This window comes from Notolepis coatsorum (genome assembly GCF_963971535.1).
Source record: "Notolepis coatsorum genome assembly, chromosome: 11".
Taxonomy (NCBI): Eukaryota; Metazoa; Chordata; class Actinopteri; order Aulopiformes; family Paralepididae; genus Notolepis; species Notolepis coatsorum.
In genome coordinates, this window is record NC_140175.1 from 40381860 (window position 1) to 40405967 (window position 24108).

At 43.5% G+C, this 24108-nt stretch overlaps 2 protein-coding genes across 3 annotated transcripts in view; one reads left to right on the forward strand and one right to left on the reverse strand.

Moving 5' to 3' along the window:
- Positions 1-800: 800 nt before the first annotated feature.
- Positions 801-24035, reverse strand: coq4 (coenzyme Q4 homolog). Its single transcript, XM_084325252.1, has 7 exons — positions 23933-24035; positions 20616-20768; positions 17886-17982; positions 16937-17039; positions 12587-12716; positions 8290-8383; positions 801-1595 (listed from the first exon to the last, which is right to left on the reverse strand). Exons 1-7 carry the CDS (start codon positions 23982-23984, stop codon positions 1403-1405), a joined length of 822 nt encoding a protein of 273 aa, XP_084181378.1. The 5' UTR covers positions 23985-24035; the 3' UTR covers positions 801-1402.
- traf2b (Tnf receptor-associated factor 2b) overlaps positions 23549-24108 on the forward strand; it is a 30042-nt gene continuing 29482 nt past the window's right edge. The window contains exon 1 of one of the 2 annotated variants that reach the window (XM_084325250.1): positions 23549-23683. The gene's annotated coding sequence lies outside the window, so the exon portion shown is untranslated. The remainder of the gene's footprint in view (positions 23684-24108) is intronic. The other variant, XM_084325248.1, reaches the window with a different exon arrangement.

Here is a 24108-nt window from a genome sequence, read left to right on the forward strand (position 1 = left end):
CCCTTTGTAGATGTAATAGTCAGACCAGCACCCTTTTTAAATGGATGCAGGTAGTAGCTACTGCAGCCACTAGAGGGTGCAGACATGGTAGATTTTGTGAAGGTTGAAGACTGCAGAGGGAGTAGCTAAGGCTAAGGCTTTGAGCAAGAAGGTGATACCATCTCCTGTCTAAAACCTGTGTGCATTTGACTCTATAAGAGTACATTTGACTCTATAAGAGTACAAGAGTACAACACACACCAAGATGATGTTAAATGTACTATTATAGAATGAGAATTATAGAATAGAATGGACTACTATAGGAACTGGATTTGACAGTGTCTTTGAAGAGCATATTTACACGATTTGGGTTGTGGCTATTAGTGAATAGTTTGGTTGTCTAATGACATAGGGCGGTTAATGTGGTGCTCTAAGTGACGATGGACAGATTTTAGAGTAAACAGGATTACATCTGAACTTGAAGCCTGACCAGACGGATTCTCACGTTATCTCACGAAGCCAGCTGCCGTACAAGGTTATGGAAGTTTACTTACAAGGCGACAGAGGCTAAACATAACTTCCTTCCCATAAAAATTGCAGGGGAGATACCAGAATAGTCCAGCATGACTACTCAGCCTGCAATGCTTCATTTGAAAAATCCACACAGCTTCCTCATCTTGTAACAAATAAAAATCTCCAATCTCTGTTTGATCAGTTCTTGTTAAAGGAGATAATTAATCTCCCCATAGCTTAGCCAACTGCAACTTAAGCAACTTCCATTATACATTTATATGGTATCCTTATAACTCAGACTCGAGTGCAGGCAGCATTTATTGAAGATGAACACAGTTTATGACATGCACCTGACATTTGTAGCATGATTGGGACCTCATTACCGGACATATATAACCAAAGTACACAATGTTCCTCTATTCCCACGCAATGCGTACAACTGTGCACACAGAAACCAGACTAGGCCAGGTGGTTGAGTGTGTTGAGATAAAAACCATATTGCACAGTGAGTCAACCAAACATCCTCCTGAAACCGATGAGCTATGTATGAAACATGCTCATCTGATGAAAAGCAGCAGCAATAGATGGTGACTAAACACCAAATGGCTCACCACAGTAGACCTCTAGTCATTTGAACCATGTGCCACTGAATTACAAGAGAGAAGAGAAGAGCCTTTTAGGGTAGATCAATTAGGGACAACTCCAGTATGGGTTTTCCCCCTCCCCATGCCGCCCCCTAGTGACTACAGGAAGTCCCCTCTCTCTATTGACCTTTTCCATCTGGTCTGTGGAGGACGCGTGACCTAGAACTGTCACAACAACACTGCACTGCAGGTCATGGTGACTGACACCACATGGTCATGGTGACAACACATCTCTGGCCTCTCTCCCACTGAAAGTCCTCATTGAATCATGAGTCTGCGGCACTCCCTTGGCTTGTGGCGCCGACAGTGAGAGGCGGTGGCTCTATGTGGAGCTCCTGTCTCAGGTCTTCGAGGCTCTGTTCCCAACGCCTCTCGTAGAACACGCTGAGCACGCAGCGGGCCTGGCGGCCATTCCGGACCGCCCATGGACCCAGGGATGTCACCAGTGGCTGAATACGGCTGGGGGGGGGGGGGGGGGAGACACAAAAAGAAGATATTCATTCAAACCTTTATTTCCTTCTCAAAGACAAATTGAGGTTGTCCTCATTTTCAACTGTGTCAAGATTACAATTCATCAAGACTAGTGGTGCAGTGCCCGTTTGGGGTGTGCCCGTTTGGGGTGTGGCCGTTCGGAGCGCGTGTCCATTCGGAACACATGCCAGTGCTTGGCTCCCGGTATTGCTGCTTGCAGCGTAGATGAATATAAAAGGTACGAAAAACATTGTAGAAAAGATTGCAAAAGTAAACAATTACACAATCGATAGAATTAGGCATTGATAACACAATAAAAAATAATAAAACACAAGCAAAACACAGATAGAAACATAGATACAAAAGAAAATTGGTTACAACAATTAAACAATGTATCAAGGAGGTTTAAGATAAACTGATAAAAGAGAATGGACTTTCAGCTTATGCTGAAGATCAATAGGGGAATAGTGGATTGGAATCTGTCAACAAAGCACAATGACTAGATTAAACTCTCATAACCTTAACGGCCAGAAATGAGAGCTTAGACACTTTAAATACACCAGAGGGTCATTCCTCAGCAAAATAAATAAAGCCTTTGGTAATTTAGTTACAAAAGAGGAATTAGTAACAGCAAAAAATAACCAGCTCTCAGACAATAGTCTCTCTTCCTGGTATTGAGACAGACAAAACATAAGAACAAGCCATTCACAGGATGTATTTCCTTTCACCTGGGGAAGGCGTTTCATTGTCTTTAAAGGAAACACACTGTTCTGTCAGTAAATGAGAGCAGAAGGAAACTACCTGATGCGGTTTCTATGGTCAGACCTGTTCCTTTCAAATCATAAAAGCACAAAGAATGAAGCTGTGTCAATTACCGCTCACCAACTCGCAAAAAAGGTGCTCAAAGGAGTTACTACGAAAACCACACTGGTGATGTATTCATTATCATTTGCCTCCTGGTATGAGGAATTCACTGAAAGCCCAGAATGTATTGTATTTCTGCCCTTAGTTGCTTTAGTGACAACAGGCACTGATGAGGATTCCCATTTACTAATGAAACATTTCTGCAGTACAGGGACAGTGGGTGTTGTCAAGAGTTTGTATGAGGCAATGTTTTGGCATATCAACACCTCGTCTCCATCACAAGATCTCCACAACAATATCAAGTTCTTTCTGGAGTATGTCATGTGTACACAGTATCTAGCCCAAGGGGAATCTTCCTTATATTATAACAACAGATAATCAAGACAGATGGTGCGTATCATGTGGCTATTGCTAAGAGAGGGGGGAAATGCCATGTCACAAGTGTGCAAAATAAAAACACAGAAATGATGTTTCCCATCAGAAATGTAAAGATTTCTATAATGGGATACAAAACAGACCAACCACAATCCAAGTGTTGTGATATAACTGTAGTTTTTGAGATATTATAATTACTTTAGTAGTCAAGAGGTTTTGCCTAGTATTTGTATGGATTTGGCCATTTGAAATCTTATTTAGGGGTTAGTGTAACTGAGGGGTACAATTCCCTGACTGTATTGATAAGTATGGTATCATTAAACCACTACCGCTTTATGTACTTTAATTACTGGCCATACAGTACACGATATATGAATATTATGAACACTTCCCACAATGAAATCGGTTCCAGTCAAAGGTATTAATCAAGTATTTAATGGAGCAAAAGGTACATAGGATACTTTACATTATTCTTTGAATGCACTTGTAAGGCAAAGGAGTATGCGTAGGCAAATCAATAACGAATGTCCATTCTCTGGTTACGCAGGAGGTAATTATACAACCTGAATCTTAGGGAATTATATCTATGGTACACTAGTGATAGCGGGAGATACTGGAAAGGGTTCCCACTGGTTGTAAGCCAGCAAGGGGGTAGAAGATCTGTCGGTAGTAGGACGTCTGGTCAACGATGACTAGGGAGACTTCAGGTACAGAAGCCGGTGCAGTAGTCTCTTGATCCACAGACGAATACAGCTTGATTCTCTGGTAGACTGTAGCTCTACAGTGAAGAAAGCTAGGCGGCCTCAGGCTCTCTGAGCGCCGACTCGACTTGACTCCTCTCGGGGTAAATCCAACACGTGCAGCGTTGGCTGGTTCTCCGCTCCATAAATCATAGGACCAAAGCAAATATATTCCAGCCGCAAAGGCTATGTAGTCGTCGGGTAGATTAATCCAGTGTACATGTCCATACGGTTCTCGCCTAGGTCTCCTCGGGTGAAGGCGCCATGCGGTCGGCCCAGCCTGGATAAGAACTCTAGCTAATACGAGAAAGCGTTGGAGATGCTGGTCACTATAGAATTCTAACCGCACGATACACTATACACAAATAGACTATTAAAGACTCAATAGAAATATGTCGCACTCGACGGTATAGTGCCAAACTCTGACAATTCAGTTATTAATTCGCACGCGGTCTCGATACTCTATTCTGAGGCCAAACAGGCCATACTTCACCGCACGTTGTATCGTGGGTGAGGCTTCAACTTATCGGTAACATGCTAAGTGCACGAAGGGTACGGAGGTAAGGGGCTAAGGGTCTTCTACATTCACCTGCGCCGTATTTATACGCACGGTGCACAAATAGTGCCACTCTCATTTCTGTCGCCGTATCCCTGGGCAGGGCCGGGGCAAGTACAGACATGTCGTGTCGGTGACTTTGAACTTGGCTCCGGGGGCCGGTCCCTGGCGCCGGTGGACCGCTGTCCAACAGGAGAACGAACTATCATGGGCTGGACTAAAGGGATATTCCGTGTATATGTACAAGGAATATACAAGGGATATCAAACGATATACAAATACTATTCAATATATATCAATAAATAAATATATATATTCGGTTCAATCTGATCCTTCGTAACAGTTAGCATGAAGCCAGTATCATATTAATATTGAGGGACAATACGTAAATATCTTGATATTTGGCTAGCTAGATAATAGAATTCACATATATCATATATGCAATATCATATAGACAACTGCTGAAGACGTTTTGGATTATGATGATGTGATTTATAGGCATGTCTCTGCTTCTACCTTTAAAAATCCAGTACAAGGATGTAGATGTACTGTAAATGTGACTTATGAGAGCAGCTAGATGTGACTGATGGGCCAAAATTATATTTCTATTTCTATATAGCCATCTGAAATGGCTCGATTTTGTTGATGTCCAGGGGGACAGATATCAATGGGCTTTAGTCATCATTTTCACAACAGATCTAATATTTTAAATCAACATACATTCTGTAATAAAATGCAACAAGATTGAAAAACATGATTTGTACTGAATCTCTAAACCCTTCGATTCTGTATCGGGCCCCCCAGGATTCTGTGATTGTGACAACACATCTCTGGCCTCTCTCCCATTGAATCATGAGTCTGTGGCACTCCCTTGGCTTGTGGCGCTGACAGTGAGAGGTGTGGAGCTCCTGTCTCAGGGCTTCCGACACCAGTAGACCATAATCATATCAGTTGAATAGATTGAAATGCTGTTGGATCTGTACAAGACAAGGTTGGATGCTGCCTGTGAACATTCTTATCATACAGTACATTCCAGGGCTCGACAGTGCGAGCGTTTCACTCGCATTTGCGACCAAAATAGATGTGTGCGAACCGGAAAGATAATTTAGGAGCACACGTGCAGGTAAAGATGACAGTTCAATGACCTGTTGTCCCCCGCTGCATATAGGTCAGTGGTTGCATTGAGAAAAGCATCTACTCCATTGGTTGTCACTGGTTATAAATAGACTGCATTTACCGGTATATAGTGCTTTTAACCAAAGCGCTTTACAATTTGTTCCTCACATTCACACAGATGGCGGAGGCAATCATGCAAGGTGCCAACCTGCTCATCGGGAGCAATTAGGGGTCAAGTGCCTTGCTCAAGCCTATTACCAGACCGCTCTACCTCCTGAGCCACTGTTGCAGTTATATGGTTGTCTCAGCTGAGCAGAGTTTTTTTTTTAATAATTTTTATTATTATTATATATTTTTAAAACTTTTGGTGGACCAGCAGCAAACGCTTGAACGTTACAACAACGTTGTAACCTAATGTAAGGACCACCATATCTAAAAACAAAACCAAAAGAACAAACCAAAAGCAAAACAGAAGAGGAAAGATAAGGGACTGCTGGGACTCAGTGGAAATGAACCCTTTCACTACAACACTACAGAACAGTGGTGCAGTGGTGATTTCATAAGGGGGTGCACTGTGTTTTAATGACGTCACGTGCACGCGCGCTCCCGGGCATGCGCATAAATGTTCCCTCGCATGCGCACAGGATGTAGCCTTCAATATATAAAGAAATTTCAATTGCCTTACTTATTAGATTAGATTAAATACAAATGTATCATCAGTACAGCGAAAATAAGTTTGTCATCTAACCAGAGTGCAAATGTACCGTAAAGTGCAAACAATACAGTACTGAAAGCATGATTATTATGTGCATAAATAGTAGGAAACATGTTTGTATAGGAAATGACTCGTTTTTGTTTAGTTTTTGTAAATATTGCCTTGAAAATGAGAGAAGCTGAAAAAGGTAGCAGGGATAAAGCAGCAAGGATAAAGAGAACGAGGGGAAAAGAGACAGAGGGGGGAAGAAGAGAGAAGAAGAACAAAAAAGCTTAGAAGTGAGAGTAGACGAAACAAACGGTAGAAAGACCACAGATAAAGAGGAACAAGGCAGCACACAGCAAGAGACACTTCAGTGCTATTGTTATGCACTTGGGTGGGTACTTAGCACACAAGTCGAGTTGAACGCATTCTTGTGTGCGCGTGCACACACGTGCACATCCGTGCATGTGCGTGTGCATGCTTCTGCTCAGAAAGGAGGTGGAACGGCGTGCTACCGCGTCCCATGAGCACTGCACCACTGCTACAGAAGGTTAACCTTTCACTACCACACTACAGAAGGTTAACCTTTCACTACCACACTACAGAAGGTTAACCTTTCACTACCACACTACAGAAGGTTAACCTTTCACTACCACACTACAGAAGGTTAACCTTTCACTACCACACTACAGACGGTTAACCTTTCACTACCACACTACAGGTTAACCTTTCACTACCAGACTACAGACAGTTAACCTTTCACTACCACACTACAGAAGGTTAACCATCTGTAGTGTGGTAGTGAAAGGGTTAACCTTCTGTAGTGTGGTTGTGAAAGGGTTAACCCTTTGCCGTGTGGCAGTGAAAGGGTTAAATGAGCCAAATGAAGTCGACCTAACGGGGGGGGGGGGGGGCTGGTAGATGCAGTTTGTTGACAGCTAGCTCTGCTAGCAGCTAACACACTAGGTTGAGAACTTAGAGACAGGTTGGGAGATACAAACAAACGCAGGCGAATGAGCAGATTACAGGAGGTTGGTCTGGCAGTTGGTGGTTTTCTCGAGGTCTTTCTTTCTTGACTTTTCTTGCTCTGTGTTTTCTATTTTCAGTCTGTTTTCCTTCGTCAGCTATCGTAGCTAGTATTTTCAGGACTTGCTCTACGTTAACTTTGCAGAAGTTTTATGAGTTCAGCGCAGGAGGGTATGGAGGATGAGGAGGAGGGGGTCGTGGAGGGCTGGGGGGCAAGGGGGGTAAGTGCTTAGCGTCTAGTCCTCTGCCAGGGGATATCAGGAAGGTGAGGAAGGTTAGCTGTGCTGATGAAAGTTAGAGGCCAGGGCCTGGAGGATGGAGGGTTTAAGACTCTTCACCCTGCTGCGGGTCTCGGCCTCAATGGAGGGTAAGGTAGGAAAGGGCTTTCAGGCTACAGTGAGGTCAAATGGTCAGCTTAAGCTGGTATGCATTGACCAAAAGCAGTTTGATGCAGCCGTTATTAAGGTGACCAAGGAGGCAGATGCAAAGGTGAAGGTGTCAGCCATGCGTAGTCAGGAACTGGGGTTGAAGGGGATGATTTTTGGAGTATATAAGGGCCTTACAAACAAAGAGATTTTGTCAAATGTGAGGGGTGGGTAGGTGACTGAAGTGGTGCGATTTAAGCCCAGGGAGGGGGGTGGGGGTGATTCCCCTGTACTGCTGATTTTTTCTGACAGTGCCCTGCCGGAGAGAGTAACTATTGGCAGCATGTCCTATAGGGTCAGAGAGTATATTAGGCCTCCCCTACGGTGCTACAATTGCCAAAGGTTTGGTCACAGTGCTGGATCTTGTAGGGGTAAGCGAAGGTGCATGAAGTGTGGTGAGTGTCATGACATCAGGGAGTGCAAAGCGGATGTTCCTAAGTGTTGTAATTGTAGCTGGGAACACCCTGCTAGCTTTCGTGGGTATGTTCTCCAACAAGGCTCGGCACTCCCACCGTCCTGTGGAGAGCGGCAATACGCCTAGACACGTAGTCCGCCGGAAATAGACAAGAAGAAGATGAATACCTAACGGGAATGTGGTGAGATGATGCAAAATGGAGTCAGTGGGGGCGCCCGAGTGGCGCACCGCATACAGCACTATGGTGCAACACGGCCGACCCTGGTTCGACTCCCGGACCCGGTGATCTTTGCCGAATGTCTTCCCCGGTCTATCTCCCATTCCTCCTCTCTCTCTCTACCGGACTGCTCGGTAGCTAAAATCAATAAAAACCTACAAAAACATAACTTGTCCGAAAGGACAAGTAACATTTAAAATGGAGTCAGTGATGAAGTGGTGATCTCACAACCATGGAGAGAGGGCCAGCACCTTGTAGACAGACGAAGAGGTCCCAGCACTGCTCCCAGAATGCACATGGGCAGACCCGTCTGGGCGGCTTCAAACCACTTCACTGCCACCTCACCTGAGAGGTAGAGAGAGAGACACACACATTACTCAAAATGGAAGCAAAAACAAAACGACTATCAACAGTCAGACAAAATGTGGCAAACTAAAACTTAGTGCAATAAAGCAGCATGAATATTTCCTTATTTGCCTGCCGTTAATTTTGAGAACTACTCGGGAGTGAAAGCTAGGCTAGGAAAACATAGAATCGAAGACGGGTGTGGCAGGCGCTCTGCTTGCACTTTTAGCATTTGGATTTATGCTAAATTGTATTGATTCGGGACAGTTTTTAAAAACAGTTAGTCTCCTGGAGCATGCATCATGACATGCCGGTTGATAAGAACTTTGTATACGGAAAACATGCTCTATTGCAAGTGTTTGTCCTCACTGCCGGTCGTCCCCAGCACAAACGTGAATGAACGCCAAAGAGACTGTTTTATCATTATTACACACAGCTTAAATTAACCCGATGATTGAAGTCAGACTGTCTCAGTTTCTCGAAGGCTGATTTGGTCTCAAACAATCTCGTTAATTCGAAGTTCGAACCAGACTTCAGTAATCAGGATAATTGCGCGTGGCCGTCTTACCTGAAAAGGGGGAGGTGTCGATCCCTGAAAACCATGATTTTTTAACGGGAAGATATCGCAGACAAGTTAAATGCATATCTATAAGCAAATTTTAAGTCCCTCATCACCCCAATCAATCAGATTATATTTATTTAAATGTGCCTGCTGGCAGTAGGCTTAATGGAATGAATAATCTAATGAGATCTTGCTAGCGAAAATAATTATTTCAACTCTTTCAGAATAAGTAGATAAAAACAAGCCACAACAGAGTATCTAATTGATACAAATTAATAGATACATATGAGGATATCTGTACTGTATGCACTTAGGTATCATGTACTATATAAATACATGGTTCCCAAAGTTTTCAAGGAGCGACCCCCGAAATAACGGTGTCAGAGAGGCTTGGAGGCTATTAACCCTTTAATCGCCAAGGACGCCGTAACACGTCATTGCTCGCCATGCTTAATCTGCCAATGACGCCGTAACACGTCATTGAGATCAATATTTCAAAAATCTGTGATGGCAATCATATTTCTCCCGCGGAGACTTGAGATCTACTGTTGATCCCCTCTCAACTCTCCAACGGTTCAAGAGCGCCATCTGGTGGCCGATCGGCGGATCGCCCAAACAGCAAACCGGAAACAGAAACTGGTGCTCATCCAAATTTGGTCCGACCACTCGCTATAGCTCCCGGGACTCGAGCTCGACACAATGGATAGCGATCCGTTACCAATAACTCGATAAAAAACATGATTTGGACGTATATACTATTGTACAACCTGGAGATGGATTGCATATTTCAACATCCCATAATAGCAATCTTTTTGCTCCACGCTCATCGCCCAACGGCCCGAGGAGACTGGGGTAAGTTTCAGCGTTTATTATTACCGTGTTCGATACAAACTGATCTGATGATCATATCACCCACACTACATGAATCATCTAACGTTGGCCACGGAATTATGAACGACCCCCCCCCATCCGGTCAACATCAGATGATCAGTAGTAACTTCTAGAAGCACGTACATTTGAATTTTTTTATCTGGCGCCGATCGCTATCAAACTGTATTTGATCATCAATATAATGCATTTAGGGCTATAAATCACGTTCTGCAGAATGCTGCAGAAAACGATAAAAACATATTTATACTTTAGACCGTATTTTAGTATGAATATGTGAATGAAAAAGTAAAACGTTCCTACATCCTGAACGATAGATAATTGATGTTGAATGGGCCATAGTAATGTCAATTTAGCAATACAATTTAAAAAGTTATAGCCCTGCAAAGAAGGGGAACTTCTCCATAGACAAATAGAGCTGGCAGAGGATGGTATAAGGATGTACATAAGCGTGGCAGAGAAAGGGTTAACAGTTTCACTATTAATCCGTTTTTTTTTATTTTTTTTATTGATCTTTTTCCCCCTCCTTTTTCCTCCGATTTTCTCCCATCCCAATGTTAGTCGTTATGCCAATTCCCAATCCCCTTCCTGGTCGCTGCGCACTTACCCCCCACAGTCGGTCTGGGAGAGTGGAGGCTATCACGTGCTTCCTCCGACACACGTCTAGCCAATCAACCGCTTCTTTTCACCTGGCAGCACGGACTCTCACTGAGAGGGTGTAACGTGTGTAAGGATCACACTACCCCCCTTAGATCCTATCTGCGCTGAGCAGGCGCCCCGACCGAACTGTAGGAGTCGCTGTTTACAACGACCCGGACCCACCCCTCCAGCTTTTCCCACCCTCTAATACTGCCAATTGTATTAGTGTGAACGGCCAGCCAACCTGGTGACAACGCCGGAGCTGTGAGCTGGATTCGAACAGGCGAATCCAGCGCTCCGGTGTTTGGTGACGAACGCAATCTCCGCTACGCCACCTGACCGCCATTAATCAGGTTTTAATCTGTTTCGGACATCATCCATAAATGCATTCAATTGATTAACCTTTGGTTTATACCAGTCATGTTCATCGCCCTCTTTTTCATCATCAGATAACAGTGCTTGAACAGATTGATGCATTTTCTTAAATGCATTCATCAAAACATCAAAGGCTTGCAATTGCCCATTCACTTTTCCCACGTCCACGTCATCAAGTCCGTCAAACAGCGCATCCAACTGATTCTTGCACCTAGTCAACACACCCAGCTTCGCCCTGCGAGAGCCGACCAATTTAACCAGGCCTCAGCCTTTTTAATCCCAGTTACAATATCACAATAACATGTGACAGTGATACAATTAAACAATCCACAGATTCAGATTCTTTGTAATTCACATCCACAATCCATGCGTAAGTCCACTGTGCTGGCAAGCCGTCTGATGAACATGGAAGTGATCGCGAGTTGGAAAGCAGCGTGGAATATATATTTACAGCAGCCAATAATCAATCAATAAACACGATCGATATTTGGAATGGCGATCAGGAATTGGAATAATCTTTTTGGAGAACATCTGATCTAAGGTAAGGAGTCTATGTTACCAGTTTTAGGATAATCAGAGCTGTATTCACTGAGATATCAGCATGTGCCGTGTGTGTGTATGTGTGTGTGTGTGTGTGTGATGTTGAGGAAATGAGAGAATAGATTTTTCAGCCCGCTTCTATAGCGTGCATAAGTACACATATACTATCGATAATCTAGCGTTTATTTGAAAACGATTCATAAATAGGCCAACAAATGACAACGTGTCTAGTGTATTCCAATAAATGCCGTTTATGGGGGAATCTTTCAATTTTCCGGAAATAATTATCTTTTTGGAGAACATCTGATCTGAGGTAAGGAATCTATTTTACCAGTCTTGGGGTAATCGGATCTGTTTTCACAAAGATATCAGCGTTCTCCCCATGTGTGTGTGTGTGTGTGTGTGTGCGCTGATCAGGAAATGAGAATTGATTTTTCAGCTCGCTTCTCTAGCGTGCATAAGTACACATATACTATCGATAATCTAGCGTTTATTTGAAAACGATTCATAAATAGGCAGAAAAATTACAACGTTTTTAGTGTATTCCAGAATATTCCAGTAAATGTCGTTTATCACGGAAAAGTTATATTTTCCTGAAACTTAAGAAAACAAGGGCTTTTCAAAATGCTATAAAACGGAAATGAACCGATTAAAAAACAATCCGTTTCGACAATGTTGACTGCAAACAAGTCATTGATAAGCGACGGGCAGATTAGACACATAGCCATAATTTAAGACATAGATTATGCGTTCACAGCGCTATCATTGAAGTGGGTGCTGGCATTCAACGGGGGTAAGGCGCACCGCATTGCTGGTAATCAAAGTGTTAATGTTTAGATTTTATGTCTGTATTGTTTTTGTTAATACCAAAGTCTGGTGCAAATTTCACTTGAATAGGCTCATTGGAAATACATTTACTGGACAGAATGTGTTCAATACTTATTTCCCCCACTACATACGTTTTTTTTGTCTAGGATTATAAAGACTTTGGGGTGAAAAACTGGATGAAAACACAGTTTGAAAGGAATAACACAGACAATTCTGTAACAAAAAAAGACAACCGTAAAATATTGTTATACCATCAAAAATAAGAAACATATTGTGATGTGATATTTTGAACACATCACCCAGCTCTACATGGTGATCACAGATATATTATGTTTAGCTAGCTAACTTCAAATCCTATGGCGCAGACTCACCTAACATGTTAGTGGGCATCCCTAATAAGGTGTGCAATAGATCATGGACCTCCCTGTATCTCTGCATGACGTACGCCAGCTCCTCATTGTCTACAAACTTCACATCGGCCCTGGAGTCTGGGGTCACCCGCTGAGAGAAACAGAAACAGTAAGAAAGACATAGAAAAAGAAAAAGCCAAAGCTCATTTTGTGTTTTGTTGTGAGGACTTAAAAAGGAACATGCCAACATTATGGGAAACACGCTAGTATGATACAATTTACTCTCTGTGCCTTCAGTAGAAAGCTATCCGGCTGCAAACTAATTCAGCACAAATGAATGGAAGCGGATACGGACCACTAGCCTAGCTTCAAACTCCGGGAGAGGTGTATTTGGCCAACAGCTAGGCTAGTGGTAATTAATTTGTGCTAAGCCAGGCTCCAAGTAACAACCAAATGCACATGCCCTAGGTGTGCGAGACGCTGAGCCCTTTCTCTCTTTTTCTCTCCTCCAAATACTTAGCTAACGTAGCTACAGTATAAATATGGCTCAGAATGTCAGTAACATAATACTTAGCATCGACCCTGGTTTTGGACAAATTGAAAAAACGTGCTACACTATAATCATGGCCCAGAATGTCAGTCAAATATAATGGTGTTCGGGCTTCCGGTTTCGCGACGTTCTGGTGAGCAGCCACATAAAAGAGCTCCCGGTCAATGAATATCAAAAAAAGGAAGTAAAACAATTCAAAACGAAATAAAAAGTGAAGATTCGAGGACAAAAGAAAGAAGGAAGAATGAACACGAGGACAAATGAAAGAAAAGCAACCCCAGATGAAGTAAATACACAGACGGAAAAGACTCAACGCGAGGCAATGATGCAACAGGTAGAACAACAAGCTAGCGGGACGCTGAATGTCAGTGCAGAGAAGCTACAGGGTAACATACAAACTAGCTTACAAGCTAACATAGAGGCTAACCAGGCCACCACGCAGATTGGATTAGGAGCAATGCGGAGCATACAATGTAACACTGAAAATCCAACAGAGGTGGCAATGAAGCGTCGGAGCTATGTAGAAATAAAGAAAATTCAGAAAAAGAAAGGAACCAGGTCCCAACAACGTGCAGGAGGTGACGAGGGACATGGCGCGGAGAGGATGGAAGGTGCCGGGAGGGGAAGGAGAGAGGCCTACGCTGACGCAGAGGATGGAGAGGGCGCGCAGGTGGACCAGAACCAAGAGACGAGGGCGAGGAGAGGAGGACGGAAAGAGGAAAAGAGGGGACCTGAACCGATTCAAAGCAGATCAACTATGAAGAACAACAAAAGGACACGAGAAAGGGACATGGAGGAGAAGAGAAGTAAAGGGCCACAGTGATCCAAGGAAGGATACAAGACTAAATCAACGCGGAAGAGTACCCAATACAAACATACACATGGGGGACCTGGGGATGAGAATAGATGCAACAGAGGAAAGATTATTGAACAGTTACCCCAAGAAGTATAAGAAAACTATAAAACCAGAATTTAGAATAATTAACACTATGATTTACAATACACACGTTAGACAAACAATTTGATATATATATATATATATTTTTTTTTAAAGGGACACGCTGATTAGGAAACATATTGGGGAATAATACACAATGGACTGGTATGAAGGAACTACAGGATTACACGTGACACACAATACAAATGAACACAACAAATTCAGAGAATTGACCGGGAGCTCTGAGGCCGTTCACAGAACAAATGTTGGACTTATATAGTGCGCACTTCGCCACTAGGGGGAGCCCTCTCACTAGGAGAGCCATTACTCCTCACCCTTCCAACAGGGAACAGAGGGATACTGTTGTGGCTGATGGTTGTTTAACACAGCAGGAGACGATATTTCCAATTGTAACAAGTAGGTAATTTATTTAGGAAAAGAAGTTCTTAACAGCAAAAGCTATGGATCGAGCAGAGGATCACCACAGCTTGAACAAAAAACACTCTAACTCTCAATCCCTCTGCTTGTCCCCTAAATCCCCTCTCAGTCCTGCCCCCCCATGACAGATATGATGACGTATCATATCATGTCAGATCTGACATGACGTACATTAAGATGATACGTAGATTTAACATCGGAGAGAGATAAGAACATTAAGAACATGAAGAGAGATAAACAAGATATGATGTACACACACGATATGATGTAAAACATTAAGAACATTGAAGAGAGAGTGAGATGTGTGTGTGTGTGTGTGTGTGTGTGTGTGTGTATGTGTGTGTGTGTCTGTGTGTGTGTGCGTCTGCGTACAGACGTATGTGTATTGTATGTGTGTATTGTGTCACAGGGAATGTGTGTGTGTGTGTGTGTGTCGGTGTGTATGTCTGTGCGACTGTGTGTGTCTGTGTGTGTGTGTGTGTGTGTCTGTGTGACTGTGTGTGTCTGTGTGTCTGTGTGTGTGTGCTGTGTCTGTGTGTGTGTGCTGTGTATGTGTGTGTCCGTGTGTCTGTGTGTGTGTGCTGTGTCTGTGTGTGTGTGCTGTGTATGTGTGTGTCCGTGTGTCTGTGTGTGTGTGCTGTGTCTGTGTGTGTGTGCTGTGTATGTATGAAAGAGAGAAAAGAACAAGATATGAAAGCGATACGATGTACGAGATTACAAGCACACAACGTGCCGTACTGAAATGTCCATCTGTCCAAGTTGTTTTAAGAACGTCAGCCAGACCGTCTTTCAGCACTGCTAGTTGACCTATATTAAACTAGTCCACCCCATACACATTTTCCACAACATTACGATTAAGATCCTCTAACACCATGGGAGCACCAAATGTTGTCTTTTTTCTTTGAGTTATGTTAGAATAGCAGTTGCTTTGAATGTGCACATGATCATTTGTGAAGGACAAAAATTCAAAAAGATTTGGACAATAATAGGGACTTGGGAGAATCTCCATTGGGGATAACTCCGTCACTAGGGGGGGGGGACCTCTCCCCAGGAGAGCAGATTCCCCTCCAACGGGGGCAAAAACTGGGAAGTGCTAATTATATGGCCTATTTTGTTTTCAGTTTTATTTTGTAAGTCATGTTAGAATAGCGTTTGCTATAAATGTACATGGTGATATCAGTGACATGGGAGGTACAGAAATGGGCGGGCTTTGTTCAGTGGGGGGGAATGTCGGGGGGAGGGGCCATTGTTCCGGCAGTTCGACCCGGGAGGGGGGGGCCTTGCGTGTTGTGGGGTCGGTACGGGTGGGGTGGGGTTCCTTGGGCCCCTCGGCCGCTGGGCGGTCTGGTCGCCGGGCCGGGGGGAAACCGGGCTTGGGGTCGCGGGGGGTCTGGGGGCCATTGAGGCGTGGTGCTTTGGCCTTCTGCGGGCCTGGGCTTGGGGTTCCCGTGGGCCGTGGGCCTGGCGGTCGGGCGGGGACGGGTGGGGGCTCTGGGTGCTCGGCTCCGCGAGTGGTGGACCTGGGATATGGGGGTGTTCTGTCTCTCGGGGAGGATGGCAGGAGGGAGGGGTTTCTCTTATGGGGGTCAGAGTGGCTAAGCTTTGCCCAGTGGGGTCTTGTGTGTTGTGAGGTCAGTGTGCGTGGGGTGGGGATCTTGGTGACATGGGAGGTAGCGGGCTTGGCTAGGTGGGGGGGGGGGGGGGGGGGGGGGGGGGGGGGAGTACCCTCTCCTCTCTCCTCTACTGAACCTAGCCCAATTTAATTCAAGGGACCCGTGTCGCTAGGTGCTCGGCCCCGCGTGGGGCGGACCTGGGATGGTTGGGGAGTCCTATTTCTCTGGGTGGATGGCGGGTGGGTCCCTCTTATGGGGGTCTGGGCTGCTGAACGCAGCCATATATCATAGGAATTCAAAGGACCCATGTCAGTGTATTGTTATGTGTTTGATGTCATTTTAAGTATTGTCTAAGTGTTGTATGTCTATAAATGTCAATAGAAATGTAAGTTAAAAAAGATATATATAATGGTGTTCAACCTAATCTTGTTTTCCTACCAGGAGCGTTCATACTGTGGTCTGGGTAATCTGTGTCGATGTTGCATGGAAGTGTGATTGACATTTACGTCAACCTAATGCTTGTGGGACACCACTAGGGGGCAGAGCGGCTAAGTGTGAGTGAGTGAATGAGTGAGTGAGTGTGTGAGTGAGTTAGTGACATTGACGGTCCTAGAGGTGCTTCCATCTTAAAAGTGAAAACAAAAAGTTAAAATGAAAGTGAAAGTATAGTTAGTAGTAAATTGTACTGTGCCCTCAACAACAATCTAATAGGGAAAAAAGGTCAAGTGAAAACAAAAGTGAAAATTAAATAGAAAGAGAAAGTAGTTAGAATGAAATTAGAAGGAAAGAACTTCTAACCCCACCCCCCCCCCTCCCCCCCCCCCCAAACTCACATTATCCTCCAGAAAACGGAGGTACTCTCTCCCAAAAGAGCCATCTGGTAATAAAGCCATCTTTGTCAGGTCCAGTGTAGAGAGCCTGATCCTCGGCCTTTCTCTGTGATAAACAATTATAAAGCAAGTCAGTTTAGTGATCTAATGATGTACTAGGAAACATCAGGTGACCCCCACCACCCCATGGGATCGATCAAGTTTCGGCTTGTACCCACGTAGCATTAATTAATCATGGATGAGTGCAATGCAAAAACAAATCTATGTTAAGTCTAATTTATTATCGCATTGAGTTTTAAAATGTCACCTTTCTTGACAAAAGTAAACAGATGGCAGAGAACTACAACTTCTTGGGAGTGCTTATGTACAATAAATTGGACTGGACCGACCACACTCTACAGGAAGGGACAGAGCAGACTATTCTTCCTGAGAAGGCTTGGGTCCTTCTGCTGCAGTCTGTCGTCGCTAATGCCCTCTTCTTCGCCATGGTATATGGTATGTATAGGACCCCAGGAAGACTAGAGGCTCTTTCATGTCTCTAATGGGGATCCTTTAATAAACATAAACATAAACATGCTGCTAAATGACCGCATGTTGCAGAAAATGCACTGATGCTGGTGACGTTGGGTGACCTGATCTGTGATGCTAAGCTAGTTTAGTTTTCCCCTTTTTTTAAACTGCTGCTTAAAATTTAAAATCCCCTGCCTTATCAGAGATAGAAATGTATATTAGAAGGCTTTGTTCATGGGACCACAGATAGAGCAATCTATTAATAGTCCATTCATTTTCCTATAGTTGCAGCAAAGACTGAAGACTCTGGAGAAGCCAGAAGATATGTTACCCATGAGAGGTCTGTGTAATGTTAAATGACTCGTTGAAAAGGACCTTTTCTTTTCTTCTTTCTATTGCAGTGAGTGGGACAGACAGAAGGACAATGAGCATAATCACTAACGTTAATATGGCATAGCCTTCAGGGTCATTTCTCATCCTGTCCCTCAGATTCATCAAGGCCAGGTGTCCAGTGGTCTCTCCCAGCACAGCTACCATGTCTGTATAGTAAACATGGAATTAAAAGGTATAAAGGACAATTACTGTTTCTTGTGAAAATAAATGATGGGCTGTAAATCACTAGTTTCATGATGTCTATCTGTTCTTTAAAAAAGTCAACTTTATTATCTGTAACCTTTTACAACTATATTTGCATACCTCCAGTTTGTGAATGACTCGCTACAGTTTTGTGTTTCTTTCCGAGAGCCACTTTCAGAAAGATCCCCTAACGGTATCGTTTTACAGAGAAATGAAAGACATAACTATTCTGAAGGCTTAACTTTCCATTCCTTGAAACTGAAAGACAGTATCGTAATCATAACCACATTGGACTAGCAGGCTTGATCTAATAGTGAGCACTCCAAAACCAGTTATAGACTAGTATTAGTTACAGCCTCAAGGAGTTTTAACTGGAGTCAGAACTACAAGCCAACAGGACAAGTGAATGTTGTTTCAGCTGGATGATGATAATAATATACCACTACCATTTTATTTTTAATATCTGCAAACGTGGGGCTTAATTTTGCATCTTAATTTTGGCAGCATATTATAAAATGTAAATATATGGATGACAATTGTTGTATGATATAAACTAATAGACTTAAATGGGCACTTAGCCAATTTTCAACCTTAATCCTATCATTCTGTTGTGAGAGGACATGTGATAAATGGGATAATCGGACATGTAACACACCAATTGATGAATTGAAAATGGGGGACCCTGATGTAAACAAGACGAATGTCTTTTTCTGGTCTGCATCCTCTTAACAGTTGTTTGTATTGAGCCGTACTGTATTGTTGTACCCATTCTGCAATCTGTTAATAAAGTTTTCAATCAATCAATCAATCAATCAATCAATGTGTTCTGTGTCTCGAAAGCTCAGCCACATCACCCCACAGAGAAATTCCTCCAGGTGATGTTATCGAGGAGTGCAGACTTCTAGCGAACTGCAGACACTATTTCCTCAACCATTTCTTCAACTTCACTTGAGTTGGGCTCTACTACAGTTGAAAATAGTTGAGGAAATAGTGTCTGCAGTTCGCTAGAGCTCTGCTCTCCTCTCTGTGACCTCACCCAGAGGATTTTCTCTCTGGGCGCCGATGCGGGTGAGCTCTCGAGACACAGAATGCGTTGGTGAATTATATGTCCAATTATCACACGTCCTCCTCACAGCAGAATGATAGGGATTACGGTTGAAAATTGGCTAAGTGCCCCATTAACACTTTGAGTGCCAACGACGAGATTTATCGTTAGTTCATGCCAACCGTTCAGTGCCAGAGAGACGAGAGATCTCGTTATTGATCGGATTTTTTTTATTAGCGATTTCCATTCATATTTCATCAATCTAGCCTCACGTTACCACTGGAACTCTCTCTGAGCTCCATTGGGAAAATACCGCCCCCTATCGTCTCTCCGGATGGTACTGCACCCCTTTGGATTGGATTGAATGAAACGGAAGGAGAAAAAAAAGTCCTGCTTCCACATTTTACTTGTCAGACAAGTAACCCGAGACGATCAAAGTCATTGCCGAGCCGCAGAACAGCGGAGAATGTGTGTTTCCAGTACCAATAATCTTTTTGGAGAACATCTGATCTGAGGTAAGGAATCTATTTGACCAGTCTTGGGATAATCAGAGCTTTTTTCACAGATATATCAACGTGGGCCCTGTGTGTGCGTGTGTGTGTGTGTGTGTGCTGATCAGGAAATGGATAATAGATTTTTCAGCCCGCTTCTATAGCATGCATAAGTACACATACTATCGATAATCAAGCGTTTATTTGAAAACGATTCATAAATAGGCAGAAAAATGACAACGTTTTTTGTGTATTCCAGTAAAGGGCGATTATCACAGAATCTTCTGACATTTTCTGGAACATTCATAAAACCAGTGTTTTTCAAAATGGTATAAAACGGAAATGAACCGATTAAAAAAACAATCCGTTTCGACAATGTTGACTGCAAACAAGTCATTGATAAGCGACGGCCATATTATACACATAGCCATAATTTAAGATATAGTTTCAAATATGAGAGCTCTATCATTGAAGTGGGTGGTGGCAACGGGGTTCCGCATGGCTGGCACTGAAAGTGTTAAGGAAATAATGAGCTTCATACTGTACACAGCAACAACAATAGAACCCTTTCACTGAAGAACCATATAAGTCTGTTCTGAAATAGAGTGTGAATGTGATATATCACAAGAAACTACTCAACCTTGACTGTCTTTAACTATGACTGAACACTAACTTACCATCTTTAGAGATAATGTTTGAAAACATTGTTCCTCTGAAAACTTAAAACGGACTCATATGGTTCGTTGTCTGAGGTACTCAATTATAGTGTCAAACTAATTCAGGACACAGAGGGCATCCACACACACTACTAGAATATAGCCTCTACTGTATGATGCTTTTCATGGTATTTATTTACCTAACTTGGGAAAAATAAAGTGCTCAGTGCTAGTGACCACACACACAGAAACCTTTTGATATTACACTTATGAAGATGTAAGCTTCAAACATTTATATAACTAACAAATAATCAATGCACCTGCTGCCAATAATGGAGAAGGAACTTTATGAGAGGCAGTTTGTGGTTTTTGCAACATGACCATGTCAGCTATGAGTCTCTCACCATGCCTGTAGGGGTTCTGCAGGGCGGCCACACCTGACCCGACAGCCAGCAGGGCTTTCTGGGTGGCGCTGGTTGGTATGTGGCCGGGGTACAGCCTGTCATAGTGACCATCTGCTGATTGACTGCTACCACGCTGCTGACGGACACACAGGGCTGGGGAGCAGAGAGATGATATTGATAAAGACTGTTTACCAGACGATTTAGTTACTTTTAGCTACACGTTGTAGTGTTCATGAATTCTGCTGAACATATGATAATGCTGAAAATATAATACTGAATATAAGGGAACCATTCTAAGATGTATCTCAAACTCTCTATAGAGGCCAAGTCCCTCCCCATATGCTAACCACTATGGGACCCTATTTGTACGGAAGTCGATCCTGTTTGAGCTAGCGGAGAAGCTCAGGGAGATGTGACTGGAACATGGATCACTGATGACCTCACCAACTAGGGCTGCACGATTCTTGCTAAATTGTGAATCACGATTTTTCTCTCTAAGAATTGAGATCACGATTCTCTCACACAATTCTTATTTTTCGTCATCATTTAAAAAAGTAAAGTAAAAAGTTAAAAAAAATTATTATTATTTTTATCGTCATAATTTAGAAATGAGATCGCATAGGTCTATGCATCAAGATCGCAATTTTTTTTATTATTAATCGTGCAGCCCCATCACCAACCACCTCCAAACCAACATCAGCAAGACGAAGGGGCTCATAATGGACTATCACCAGCAAAGCAAGAAGAGGTACCCTATCACTATCCCAGGGGAGGAAGTACCCTATCACTATCCCAGGTATCCCAGGGGAGGAGGTACCCTATCACTATCCCAGGGGAGGAGGTACCCTATCACTATCCGAGGGGGATGAGGTGGAGATGGTGGAGACCTACAAGTTCCTGGGAGTACGCTTGAACAGTACTGGACTGGTTGGACTGGACTCTGGTTGGACAACACCAAGGCAGGACAGAGCAGAATGTTGGTCTTTCAACATGTGTAATAGGCTGCTGCAGTAGTTTTACCAGCCTGCAGTGGCCAGCATCCTCTTCTTCGCTGTGGTATGCTGGGGGGGTAACATCAACTCATGAGACACTAACAAATTGACCAAGCTGGTGAGGAAGGCTAGCTCTGTAGTGGAAGTTGAACTGGTCAAAATAGAGGTGGTGGCAGAGAGGAGGATGAGGATAAAGCTGGATGCTATAATGGAAAACTCCTTCCACCCCTCTATGAGGAGCTAGTCAAGAAGATGAAGAGCCCCCCCCCCCCCCCCCCTAATTGCCTCGACCAGTCCTTCGTGCCAGTAGCCATCAGGCTCCACAACCGTGTTGCTTATGTGGATTTTATGGTGTTTTTTGTTCTTCTTGACTTGTAAAGGCCATGGGGGAAATTCCATGTGATTTTGCGGGCTATACAAATACATTTGATTTGATTTGTGACTGTCTGACTCTTAATTACTAAACACTGCATGGACTCTGGCGCAGTGTGCCACTACTATATACCATTTATACTATTATTATTAATAGGATATACTGCCATTCCACTATTATCAGTGGAGCAGTGGTTAACACTGTCACCTCACAGCAAGAAGGTCCTGGGTTCGATTCCTGCTTGGGGACTGGGTTGCCAGGTACCCAGGTGGGGTATCTCTCAGGAATTTCTGTGTGGAGTTTGGATTTCACAGAAAAAGAGATAAACCCAATGGAAAAACATCCGGAACGATAGATATCCGATGTTGAATGGGCCATAGTAATGTCGATATAGCTATAATATTTAAAAAGTTATAGCCCTGCAAAGAAGGTGAGCGACTCCATAGGCTTACAGCACTGGCAGAGAGTGGTATAAGATGGGCAAACTGCGTGGCACAGAATGTGTTAAGAGCGGTTTTGAATGTGGGTAGGGATTCACATCTTTTTATGGCTGTGGGCCGTAAAGAAATGTAGGGCGTTCCACATTGTTGTGGCATAATTGCAAAATGTGTTTAGTCCCTTGTTTGTGCCGAATCTGGGTTGCACATGATTTGTGGAACTCCCTCTGGTGTTGTGGGCGTGGTACTCACTGACCTTTGGGAAGTATTTCGACATGTACATGCCTGGGTACCTGGGTGGTGTAGTGTATCTTGTAGACCAGGCCCATTGCAAGTTGCTGTACTCCATCTGTCGTCTACTCTAAGCCATCCTAGGTTGTCAAAGTGGGCAGGGGTGAGGTGGGTTCTAGGAGTAAGGTCAAGTAGTAGTCTGACCAGTTTGTTTTGTGATGTATGTAATCTTGTTTTTAGCGCCTTTGAGGTGCTTTGGTACCATGAGGTGCAAGCATAGTCGTAGTACCCTTGAATGAGTGCTCCTGCCAGAGTCTTCAGGGTCTTCTTGTTTACCAGAGAGGAGATCCGGTACAAGAATCTAGTTTGTTGGTTGACTTTTTTTTTATTACATTGGATGCCATTTTGTCACAGGAAAGATTTGCCTCTAGGATGGAAGAACCCAGGTATGTATGCTAACGTGTACAGCAAGTCATGGTAAGCATTAAATATAGACTTAAAGACAAAGATAAAGATACAGAAATAAAGTCCAGTTTATTCAGTCGATCACTACCCAAGGGGATTAATAAAAGAACACTTGACTCGACTGAGCATGCATACCCCCATCGGAGATTATTAGCCTTGAAATGGGGGACCGGGACCCTGATGTAAACAAGACGAAAGTCTTTCTCTGGTCTGCATCCCCATAACAATTGTGTGTATTGAGCTGTACTGTATTGTACCCATTCTGCAATCTGTTAATAAAGTTTTCAATCAATCAATCAATTGACAGAGACTATTCAGAAAGGAGACATCGCAACTCAGTCATTTCCTGTAATGCATCACGTGAGCTAGTAACGGCGCGGCATTGGCTGGTTTACTGCCCCCCAAAACAGCGGAGGAGACCTGTGGACGAATAGGGATAGCGACAGGGTCCACGCAGGAGACCAGAGACAGCTCTATTTACACACCACTGGCGCTGCTTTGAATGCGTTATCTTTTTAACTCAACACCATTGGTTTGATGAACATAATTGCCAACTGGGACACACTAGAGGTCAGTTACAAGCATTTGCTCACGCGTATACTCTGTGTACAGACCATAACATTGCACGGCATTTTAAAAAGTACGACCTAGCCAATCGATCTTTACCACCTGACCTTGATATTAGAAAATGTACGTTTGCTAGGCGCATCATGGGTAGCTGACATTATAGGAATATGTACGAGCAATATAGCATATGACGCACATTTATTCATAAATTATTTAGCTAACGTTAGTTATCGTATGGTTCAAAATGCATACCTTTCCAGTTTCTGAAGACCAGTGTACTACAACAAGGCGGGCGCAGCAGCATATTGTCGAACCAGAAAGTAGTGCCTGATGCATTGCAGAGCGCATGCGTGAGTCAGGAGTAGTTTCACCCAGAGCCTTCTAAACGATAAGGCTCTGGTTTCACCAAGAAGACAGTATGTTTCTAA